We start from the raw sequence: 12187 nt of genomic DNA on the forward strand, positions 1-12187 counted from the left end.
GAAGAAGGGGGTAAGAGCTCTTCTTTTAAATTGGCTATAACAAAGATAAATGTAGTTGCCTAATGGGGTTGGTAAGTGCTAGAGGAAAAAAATCAAACAAACAAACAAAAAAAAACCACAACAAAAAAACCCCAAACAAACAAAAACCCCAAACAACCCTCAACCAACAAAACGACAGCTAAGCTGCCCTGGGGAAATGCTGAGGGCAATCTGTCTGATGTCTTCACTCTTGGTTTACACGGTGTTCAGCTGTGAGTGGCTGAACAAGACAAAAATCTCTGAAATTAGTGAGATCAGAACTCACTAAATTCTTCAAACTTCTTCTTAAGCTGTGGTTGCCAGCCCCTTTAATTTTAAGAAGAGAGTTCTAAACCTCTGCGGTATAGGAAGATTCAAGTAATGAGTCTGGAAATTAGGGAAAGGAATTCAGCTCTTGGGTTTCAAAGCCAGCACAGGTTTAAGTGCATCATAATGCTCTGTTCTGCTTCTGGTTTTCAAGCCTTCAGGATGCAAGGGAATTAAAATTCTCAGCTTTTTTTTCCCAGTAACCATGAGGATTGTATTAAAGAAATGGAATTCGAACTATCCTACTCCAGTAAAGCAAAACTATTTTCGTTGTGAAACTGTGATCTGGCACACAAACTGTCAGGGAGATGTTCCAGCCTGCTAGAGGTAGGGAAGGACTGTGGAAGGCTGGATGGAAGGAGGAGTGTGGTGTCTGCTGTTCCCTGGCCATCATCTGTTTTAAGTTAGGAATAGTGTAATTACCTGTAAGTTGTTCATACTTGCAATAAACTTAAGAATAGAGACTGAGAGAAGGTTTTGGTTTGGAGTTTTGTTTAGTTGGGGGAAAAAGTGATACAGATCGTAGTAAGGGAGGCACCTGTTAAAAGCAGTAGATACTGCTTGACTGATGTGCCTAACATGTCAGCTAAACTTTTTTCCCTTTTATTACCTTCTCTTCCCTCTCCTGTTCCCAAGAGGCTCAGTCAAAGCCATCAAATGCAGTGATGTTCCTGCTCAACAGCAGTCCCTGCTGCAGCTCATCGTTGCAGTACCTCCACAGCAGCACTAATGCCTGGGAGAAAGGAACAGCAAAGGACAAGTAACAGTTACTTCATCCCTGTTTTCTCCCTTTTCTGCAGAGAATTAATCCTCCTACCCCCTCCCCTTCCTGGACACTGTGGATTACCTGTTTCTTTTTAGGCAGATGGGCAAAGGAAGCAGGATGAGAAGGGAGTATTTATAGCTCACCTCCTGTTTATGTTCCCTTCCTAGCAGATGTGATGAAGCTTTGTACTAATGCTGGAAGAAGAGAAAATTCAGGCAGGAATGAGAACTGAGGCAAATGAAGACCCTTTGCTAATGTGTAGGTCGTACAAAGTGCTTCCAAATGTAAAGAATAACACCTTCCCACAGCTTGCTGGCATTGCCTTTTTTTGTGTGTGTGTCCATCTCCTCAACCTGATTTTAAAAACAAAGAAGAAAAACAAAATCCCAGAAGAACAGCACTGCAGTTCAAACAGGTTCTCATTTGCTTGACCTCCACCCACGTGAAATGCTGCCCTCTGGAGCGTGGGTGCAAAATGTTCTTTTTGGGGCAAAAATCTGACCTCTTGAGTGGGATGTGAGTGAGGGTGTACTGGCAAAGGGAGAAAGGAATAAGTTCAAGGCAATGGGATTTAATCAAGCAAGTGTTTGGGTCTTAGGAGATGAGCTGTGCGGTTTAAAAAGGCAGCAGTTTGGACTTGCTGGAGAAAATTGTACTCAGGAGTATAAGGCTTGTTTCCGTCACTGCCAGGGTACGGCTTCCAGGTCCAAAGGCTTTCCCAAAATCCATGGGGGTTTGGAAGGATGCAGTGTGAGCAGTATCTGTGCTCTCTGTGGGGGCTGTGTGGGGTGCCCGGAGCTGAGAGGTCTCTGTGATGGCCATGTGGGGTGTTTGGGTCTTAGGGGACTCTCATGGCTCTGGGGGATGCCCGGGGCTGAGGGGTCTCAGTGAGGGCTGTGTGGGGCACCCGGGGCTGAGGGGTCTCCTGAGGGCCGTGTGGGGTGTCTGGGGCTGAGGGGTCTCTGTGAGGGCTGTGTGGGATGTCTGGGGCTGAAGGGTCTCTGTGAGGGCTGTCTGGGTTGCCCAGGGGCTGAAGGGTCTCTGGACAGAGTTGGATCCTGGATAAAGCGTTGGGATAGGGCGGGAACGTGTGTTAATTTCAGTCTGTTCCTTGTTATTATCTACTTTAATTGGCAGTAAATCAGCTTTGCCTTAGTCCAGTCTGTTATGCCAGCAAAGAGTGGTGAATGATCTCCCTGCCTTTATCCTTTCATCCTGCATCCTCCCATCCTGCTCCCGAGGAGAGGAGAGGAGGGAACAGCTGGCTGGGCAGCTGGCCCCAGTCAATCCACCACAGTTAAATGTACTTAAATCCAGTCAGAGCTTACGTGCTGGTGCAAAAATACTCGCTGTGGTGATAAGTCACACATGGACAGTCACACAGCAGCCCTTGGACAGCAGGTTTCTGGTCAGGGCATGGTTTTTTTGCTCTGTATCTCCTTTGCTTTGCTAACAGTTGGTGTGAAGGGGAAGGAAAATGGGAGGACAAAAAAGAGACTCAGTGACTTGGGATCAGAGCAATGTTTCAGAGAGACCAGAACGTAACAGAGTTCAGGAGCAAAAGGAGTTGGAACCCTGAAATGAGGGAAAGATGGATAAATGGAGCTCTCCTTTGAGGTGGGTAATTTGGTTACTGTGGCTGCTTGGGAACCATCGCAGCAGTTCTCATCACTGAGATTCCAGCCGGGAGGTTTTAGGATAACAAGCACTTCTACAGCCAGGACAGACAGTCAGTGTTTCATGCTGTGAAAGTCAGGATAGAGGAAAATAGCTGTTGCTTGTTGGAAAAGGTGAGCTGCTTTGTGTCAGACTTAAGGAAGGCCCTTTTCTTAATTTGTAAGATAGATTTTGCTGCTGGCACTTTCAAACGTGTTTCCTGAATGTTTCACTTGGAGTGAGAAATTTTTATGCAGAGAGTGCCTTTGTTTTTCACAAAAGCTCTGCAGCTTTTGGTCCAGGTAATGAGTTAGCAAAATCTTTTACTTTACTTTTTTCATGCTTGGGGGTGTTTGTTTTTTTCTGGACCACCTCTTTCCTGATCTTAATTAGGGATTGGAGACTCGATCTCCCAAAGTTGTTACCATTCCATCACTGATAATTGCATAACTGGAGAACAGGAGCTCTGCCACATTGCTCCCTCTTTTCCTATCAAAGAGCACTCACTGGCAGCTAAAGGGCTGATTTTTCCAGCAGGGCTTTGATTAACTTTGTCACCCATGGTAGTATTGAGAAAGCTACATCAGGACCTATAGAGATGTTGTTATTTTTACCTTTGGGTTGTCCAATATAGACTTGGACAAGGCTGGAGGAAGCTTTAGTTTTGAATAAAGGACTGGGATTTTTTTCATTCTGGGAGCAAAGCTGCTGCATAACCCTGAGCATCTTAACATGCATCTTACTGCAGATAGCAAAGAAAATGAAAGATCCCATGGATGTGGAAAGTGAATTCCTGAATATGTTGAGACCCGGAAAGTTATTCTGGTGCTTAGAGCTTCTCATTTCAGTGGTCTGGCTTTGGTGCTTTTCACACTCCAAATACTACTTATTTTGGAAGTGGTGGACAATCAGTCTCAACTGAAACCTGGATGTAGTTAATTCCACACTTCACTGCTGAGGGGAGGTGTGAGCTGTCGACTGACTGATGGTGAGATCTGGTCAGTAAAGCTTGAAACAAGTCCCTCTCTCTGCCCCACTCCAGTCCCCAGCCTCAGCTTTCTGCCGTATTTCTACATGAAGCTGTTGAACTGCAGACATCGGATAAAGGGTTCAGAACATCTCTCTCCATCTCAGTTTTCAAACAGTCTCCCTTCAGGAATAAAAATGATGGATGATTATTTAAGCTCTTGCTAACCTTGGCTGGCAGATCATGACATTTCTGTCTCTACTGAGTTTGAGTTCATTTGTTCCTTTTTTTTTTTTCTTTTTTTCCCTTTTCCTGACCAGTGGAGACTGTTTTTGTAGATAAGAAATTCCACCAGCAGCACATATCACACTGCACAGTCCAGGGCTGCAGGAGTGACAGATACATGTGGTTTAACAGCATCCCTCCTGTAAAACATACTGGCAGCACAGTCCTGGGGGGAGGTGTTAATGAAACAGAGGGGTTCAGCCCATATTGAGATGCAAGAATTGTCCAAGTGGTTAAATCCAGGGACACCTCAGCTTTTTGATGAGTCACTTAACAAGCCCTGTGTTTTCAACCTGTTTTGCCTTTTCCCCTGTTCTTGCCATGTTGTTCCAGGACAGGAGGCTCCTGGAGCAGTCAGGTACTCATAGCCTTAAGGTAAAGTCTTTGTAGGTGCTGCCTGATAATATCTTCCAGTCAAATGGTTATTTTGCAATGGGTTTAGGATTTCCTGAAAACTGCTACTGGATTTTTGGGCTGCTGTGCAAGGCAGGCTCGTGCTGTGCAGTGTTTCAGAAAATGGGCAGTTAATTCTGTGTGGAAGGGAAGAGTGAGGCACTGAAAACTACATATCATTGCCAGGCTGCCGTGGGATCAGATAAAACAGGTACATAGTCTTTGGGGTAGTGCTCTCTGACAGGAAGGTTTGTGTGAATTCTACCCTCTTACTATTGTGACTGATACTATTTTTTAGAAGGGTTAAAATTCTCGTCCTTAGGTAAAAATCGGTTCTGAGAACTGTCTTGCATGTGGTGCAGCTTCTGATCATTGAAGCTTCTGACTTTTTTCATAATATAATAGTGATGTCAAGACAACAGAGCTTGATTTGTCCACAATGTGAGACTGTAGCTGTGTTTTTTCTCAGGTAGTTTTGAGTTTCTGAACCTGTTTTTTTTTCAGGTGGAGGGTGGTCCTGGCTGCTCAGCAGCAGCACAAGGGTGTCCATCAGTCCAGTTGCTATTTAGCAAATGTTAAAAGGGCAAGTTTGCCCTTTGTTTCACAACATTCAGGGGGTTTTGAAATGTTACTTTTGCCAAAACATGCAATTTCCCACTTGAGTTAGAGCTGTTTAATGCCCAGTTCTCTTTTCCTGTGATCTGCCTGTTTGATTCTCAACCGTGGGAAGCTGAAAATGCAGTTATGAGGAGGAAAATTGAAAATGACTTGACTGATTTTTCATTGTCAAAACCGAAAGAAATGAAGTGTAAATAAGCACAACATGAATTTCTAAAGCTGACAATGCAGTGACCATCAGGGCCAAAGATTGGTTGTAAAACTCTCCTTTGGTTTGCATAGCAGGCTTCAGAGGACAAGCAAAGTAGCAGTTAAATCATATTTTAGTGAGATTATTGAAGGCAACCTCACAAAATATAGAGGTCTGGACAATTTGGCAGAGAAATCATCAACAGCGTGGGTTTTGTTTGCAAACTTCCATTGGAAATTTATTTAAACAAGGCCTCCCCATGAGATACCTTTATAGGAATGTCAGTTTGGCAGCTGTGTTTTAGCAGTGAGCAAAGAAAAACATATCCCAGACCATAGGAATGCCCAAATTGGACCACAGCTGTTGAAAAATTTGAGGCTAGCCAGTGAAATACATCCCACCATAGACAGGTGAGAGCTGCTTCTGTGCCTTATTCTGTTTTATAAGGGGGACGTTTTGTGCCAAAGTTAAAATTTTGCTGTTGGGGAGGATTAGTATATAACTAGTATAATTTATTCTAAGAGACAGACTTTAAATCAGTCTGATTCCAGATTTTTCATGGACAGATGAGTCCCTTGCCAAGATTGCAGAGCATATGAACCATTCATGCACTTCCTTTATTGAGCTGTCGTGGGGTTTTTTATGGCTCAATATTACAATTATTGCTTTTTATCTTGGAACAATTTGTCCTGCGAACAGGCGTGTTTACTACTTGTGTCTTGAGTTTGGCTTCCCTGTGTAAGGACAAGGAAAAAGTCACGTTGGCACAGAAAACAACCAAAGAGAATGAAGGTCTTAATCCACAACTCTGTGAACATCCCCTCCGTTATGCTAAAACTTCTTTTTTATTTTTTAATCTTTAAAGACTGATGCTTTTATGTGATTTCTGCTTTATGTCTGCATAATAAACCAGATTGATTTCTGAAAACTGATTAACCACGTGGCTTTAAAAATACCCGTCAGGTTAAGGAAAACAAACCACAGCTGTTCTGCTGCAGACTCTCAGCTCCGTGTGCGGAGGGTGAGGTGTGTAGAGGTGAACTTGGCCGAGGGGGGAAACCCTGTGGGGTGACAGATGGGAAGAGAAGAGGCTGTTCCTGAGAGGTGCTCCCGGTTCGTGGCTACCCCTGCGGTGGATGGGAGGAAGTGCCCGGCGCAGGGATTTGGGATGGGGCTGGTGGGAAAGGCGGGGAGGGGGGGGGGACACAGGAGGTGGCACGATCCTGCCAGACTCTGAACATTTGTCCTTTTTTTGCTGTGCTTGTGTTTTCCAGGTGCATCAGCGGCTGTCTCCTTGGCAGAGCGTGCGAGTGGTGTATTGCAGTACCGTAGTGCCCTCTGATGGTGAGTACACACGTGCAGCAACTCCTGGCTCGCTTGGACTTCACTCAGCTCCGGTTTCCTTCCCTTCCCCCCTTTTCTGGTTGAGGCTTTTTTGGCAGCAGTCCAGTTTGGAGCTAAGGAAGCGACAGAGAGAACAACGTCAAGAAGGATTAAGGCAGTGGTCAATTTTTCTGCTAACTGTCCGAACAAAAGCGGACAGGCTTTATAAAGAAAGATGGAATTGCGTGCAACTGTCTGGGTCTGTTTGCCAGGCGTGTTCCTGATGTTGCTGTGAGGTCTGTGTGATGCTTACCCTGCAGGGTAAACGTCCTTCCTGAAGGGAGGGGATCAGACCATGGACCAGGCTCTGCTCGGTGGTGCTGAGCAGTGGGACAAGGGGCAGCGGGCACAAACTGATGCCCAGGAAGTTCCACCTGGACGTGAGGAAGAACTTTTTCACTGTGCAGCGACCGAGCACTGAACAGATTGGCCAGAGAGCGTGTGGAGTCTCCTCACTGGAGATACTCCAGAACTGTCTGGGCACAATCCTGTGCCATGTGCTCTGGGATGACCTGCTGGAGCAGGAAGGTAGGGCCAGATGACCACTGTGTTCCCTTCCAGACTGACTCAGTCTGATCCTGTGGTTCTGCCTGCCCTCTTGACTTCGTTTACGTAAGAAAAGTGCAGTTCATACCAGCTGTGTGCTGAAACAGTCGAAAGCATCGTTTGCTGCAGTGAATAGGTCGTGAAGACAAGGCATTGTTGGTTCCTTTATTTAAATTCTGGGACAACTCAGACATTAAGCTTTTTTGATAAGGTTGTCAGAGCAAAAGGATGCACTGGTGGAACTTGAAAAATCTCATTGTGCCAGAATGCAAAGAGGAAAGGAGCAGCTCTGAGCTTGCTGCCTGCTTAACATGGGCATGCTGTGCACCGAGACTGGAGTACTTGTGCTGACTGACACGAGCAGTGAGTGGATCCTCTCCCCGTTAAGGCTTGTTAAGAAGGCCTGAAAGCTAATAAATTAAGGGTTCCAGCACAGTCACTTCCCCCACCAGGATAGTGATGTGGGCAAACACGAAGAGAATGTGACTGCCGTGGAGAGCTCCGATAAAAACCTGAGGGATTAAACAGGTAGAAGTGCAGAGGACACGTGTAAGGTTGGGAGGATTATGTCAGTGTGCCTGGTATGATTTTACCTCTTCTCTGCTTGAATTAATTAACAATAATTAATTGAATAATTAACAATATTCTTTTTGTTATTTCTTTTGTTGTTTCTTCCAATAACTTTACTGTGCATTGGTTTTGACCTCATGTATTGCTTAATCCTTTATTTTTGGTATACTTTTGCTTATGCAAAACCAGAAGTGTTTAAAAGAAAATACCCATGACCTGCTGCTGGTGCACATGTGATTGAGTCGCAACTTTGTGCTGCTTGGATGAAACTCGTATCTCAAAGCAGCCTCACACTTAATATAGAGTGTAAAGCTTTTAAAATCCTCTACGGTCATAATTAGCAGCATCCCTGGCCAGGTTGTAGATGTCTGTGAATGCACACTTGGATACTCTTACTTTCTTGTCTTGTGTATTTAAATGCTGGCTTAACAGTGCAGATTAGCCCAAATGTTCCTCTATAATTAGTGAGGTGCCAAATGTTTTGTCCACTTAGTAACTTGTGAAGTAGATGCCGGTGATGGCACAGGGCTGTGGGAGCAGAGGCAACCCTATCACAGGGGCTTGTTCTAACTTTTCCTGGAGCTGTCTGCTGCTGCCTGCTTGGTTTGTGTTATTGACATGTCCTTTGGATTTCTTGCTTTTCTTTCTTTGCCTCCGAGCTCTTCCCTCTCCAATGCAGCAAAAACCTGACCAGCGTTACTTGTGTGGGAGGTGATGAGAGGATCAAACTGGAATTGTGGACTTTCCCCACCAGTGAATTAAGCTGGAAAATTACTTTTACAAGGAAAGCATAAAGCAGCTTTCTTTTCAGACTTAGTGAACCCTGCCTTTTGAAGGGAAATAATTTGGTCTGTAATACCTCACCTAAGCTGGAAATCCTCGAGAAAGGCTTCTGTGCGCTACCAGCGCTGATGACTCTTTAAAATGCAGCAGCAGGGCTGGTGCTGGCAGGCACTCCCCCCAGAGCTGGCAGTCCTGGAGCTGCGGTTGTGGTGTGGTAGCAACGGGGATACACAGAAAAGTGTCCATGCAAACAGTGTTATCTCTCCTGCTCTGCAGCAAAGTGCCTCACTGCTCGCTGCCCCCGTGATCCAGGCAGCGTTTTCAATCAGGTGTGTGCTCTGTGGTTATGTAAGCATGTCTGTTGCATATGCTGCTCACAGAACCAATGAATTCTATGCTTAAGTGGCTATTTTGAGCTCCCAAACATGTGGATTGCCCCTTCTGAGCCTGCTATGATGAGTGTAGCTAATGCTAATCTGTTTCTTACCAGTCTCTTGTTGAAATACTTGAGTGAAAACCCTCCAAAATCTGATAGCTGGTGTCATAACAGCTGCTGATAAGGAGCTTGAAATTCTGTCTAACTGTCCAAAGAAATTGGCAGTTTGCTTTATTTCTTCCCAGGAAATACCTGTCTGTTGTCTCTGAGCTCTGAGCTTCGAAACACTAAAGCTACTAAAATCCTGACAGGTGTCTGAGTCTTGAGAACAGACATTAATAGGTTTGCAAATTCTAGGGCCTCTTAGGTTGCTTTAGTCATGTTAGGTGTCCACACTTAGTCACTTCCACCTAGTCCTGAAGGAATTTGGGGTAGCAGTGCTCTGGAAGAGGGAAAAACCCTTTTTATGCTTGATGTAGTTCATGAAGGTGTGTGACAGTCAGCTCAGAAGCCCAAGAGAACTCTTCTGGCTTCGTTCAGGTGCACTTGGTGCATTCTTTCTCAACAGCCACGAGCCTCCCTTTTGGGACAGGTGTCTCCAAGACCTGTCCTAGTAGTAGTTCCCTTTGATAGTTAAAATAAGATTATTTGCCTTTCTTTCTGCTCATGTGATGACTTCTTTGACTGACTAGTTTTGATGTTAGCTGCTTAAATTGACTTAGCAGGTCAATCCATGAGTTGAAGTAGCTGGGAGTTGACCAAAGCTACACCAGGTGGGAATACTGAGGCAGATGCAGAGTGGGTGGGTGTGACTGAACCATCCTTGAGACGTGGCAAATGCTCTGAGCAATAAAACAGACCGTAGGTTTTTACATGAAGATACGTATCAAGTCAGATCATTTTTAGATTCACTGCTATATCTTAGCAACTGCTACACTTGAGGACAGCTTTGACTGGCTGTGACTGAGTAGAGGGCTTTGGAAACATGAACTTTTAACTTCCTGTGCATGGATGTCCTGAAGCACATGGGGTTGTCTTTCTGGCAGTGAAATAATAACCAGCTTACAGTTCTTACAGGTCACTACTAGGGATTTTAGAAAGGTGCACTGAAATCCTTGAGAATGCTTATGAAAAAAAAAATGCTTCTGGCAGAACTAAAGAAATGGGAAAATCTTGTCCTTTCTACACCTAAGTAGTGATGTCTGTCTCGAGAAGAGTATTGATCCCATGAATTTTAGATGAAATGACCTTGAAGCCTGAACTCAGAGTGCTGTTTCCTACAACCTCATGCTTCTGACTGCTCTCTTAAATATTTGTTGCCTCAGGACAAAGAGGAGGAAACCAGAACTAAACAAGAATAAAAACATTTGAAGTTGGTCCTTCCCTGGTGTTTCTTAATACACACAGTCTGCCTTTGTCTGCTGGGCTATAAATCCTGATAAATTGCAGTGTTTTGTCTTCCATAGTCCGAAACGTTTTGATTCTCAAAAACTAACCTAAACATACTGTCCTGCCATGTTTTGGCTTTTAGATATCGTGTTGCCTCTAGTATAAAGTTGACTGAGTTTACAGCAAGTAACTTTTTTGCCAAGTTAACGGGAGAGAAAACCTCAGGTGTCCCTCACTTTTTCTTTGATGGACACACGTTCTGATAAACCCAAAAGCTTAGTCTGCTTTATATTCGTCATATAACCACGTTTGCCTCTTTCTGCATGGGGCAAATAGAGAACTACTAATGTGAGAAGAGGTGTTAATTTTTAATGACCAGCTTGTATTTCTGTCATGTTTTAGAAGTGACAGTGGTTTACCAAAACGGGTTACCTGTGATTTCCGTGAGTCTTCCGTCGCGACGCGAGCGCTGCCAGTTCACCCTGAAACCTATCTCGGACTCTGTCGGGGTGTTCTTACAACAGCTGCAGGCAGAGGACCGAGGAATTGATCGGGTTGCAATCTACTCAGCAGGTACTGGTGGTTACAAACCAATTCATTTACAATCAATTGGTCTTTGCATCCAGCTTGTTGCTTTTGAAGTGAAAGTTTGCTGTGGGATGAGTTCTTCGACTTTGGTGAAAAAGCAGAAGGTAGAAATGCCCTTCCTAGAGTAAGAATATTGTTAGCTATCCCTGTGTAGTCCACTGTGCCAAGGGAATCAGCCTTAACTGAGGTGTTTTTTGGTGAGTTGCCTGCTATTTAGTAGGAAAGATGCAAGCTGTGCAACCTACTTAGGGGTTCTAATGGATCTGCAAGGCATTGTGTGTAAAAGGTGGTACAAGGGAAGCAGAATCTTGTCTTGGCTCTGAAAACTGAGTCGTGTTTCACATTTCATCCGTCCTGATGAAAACCATTGCCTGTGGGAAAGGATGGAAACCCAGCAGCTGGATTTGGGATGGTGTTTAAGTCCTTTATTCCTCCTGTGTAAGAAGCGGTCTGTGCTTTCCTTACAGATGGCACGCGCGTCGCCTCCTCCACAGGCATAGACCTGCTGCTGCTGGATGACTTCAAGCTGATCATTAATGATGTCACATACCATGTTAGACCACCAAAGAGAGGTAAAGCAACCTGGTTCTGGCGAACATCAGGAATAAATTTCAGTGTTCTGTTCCCTGCTTTAATGCATCGTGTTTTATTAACTTATTCAGGAACATGAAGTGTTTATTTCTGAAGGGAAGCATTGCAGTTTCTATTCCTGCCTTTGGTGTCTAATTTAGTGATATCTGATTAATCAGTAATGAAAAGCAGATATTCATTCCACTCAAAGCCAGTGCCTCCAGCCCCCCCCAGGAGGGATAAACAAAGAAATGTAATTCCTTTTCATTTCTAAAATTTTCAAATGTTTTTGGGTTGTTTTTTTAATTACTGAAAACTAATTTAATTTTACTCATTCTGAAGGAATACAATACAAAATGGCAATTGGATTGTCTGGTTTGGAAGAGTAAATTGTTGCTTCCCCTGACAGTTGACATTGCTTCCATTTAAGTGTGATGGTGTGAATATTGCAAATGTACCTCAAACAGTCAAGTAAATGAGACAATGCTTTCACAAAGCTGTGTTAACAAGAATCAAATAGGAAGGGAAACCGACCTATTTTGAATCAATGAGAAAATCCATTTCAATAATATGCTTTAGAGGTGTGTAATTGTCACAATGTGAAAACTTGCAAGAAGCTTTTGAGGCACTCCAGCGTTATGGGTGGAGGCAGGAACTTGGTGTTTTCATCTGCCCTCTCCTCTTTCTCCTAGCACCAAGGTCTTGCACCTCTGAGGGACTGCAACAAAAGGGGCAGTTTGGGAAATGCTGCTCTGCTTGTCC

At 44.3% G+C, this 12187-nt stretch overlaps 1 protein-coding gene across 1 annotated transcript in view; it reads left to right on the plus strand.

Annotated features, from left to right (window-relative positions):
- Positions 1 to 12187, plus strand: part of MCU (mitochondrial calcium uniporter) — a 78188-nt gene that overhangs the window by 60794 nt on the left and 5207 nt on the right. Inside the window, exons 2-4 of the mRNA XM_050339749.1 lie at positions 6495 to 6564; positions 10670 to 10840; positions 11323 to 11427. Coding sequence (XP_050195706.1) covers positions 6495 to 6564; positions 10670 to 10840; positions 11323 to 11427 — 346 coding nt within the window. The remainder of the gene's footprint in view (positions 1 to 6494; positions 6565 to 10669; positions 10841 to 11322; positions 11428 to 12187) is intronic.

This window comes from Myiozetetes cayanensis, unplaced genomic scaffold (assembly GCF_022539395.1).
Source record: "Myiozetetes cayanensis isolate MyiCay16 unplaced genomic scaffold, myiCay2020 scf10, whole genome shotgun sequence".
NCBI lineage: Eukaryota > Metazoa > Chordata > Aves > Passeriformes > Tyrannidae > Myiozetetes > Myiozetetes cayanensis.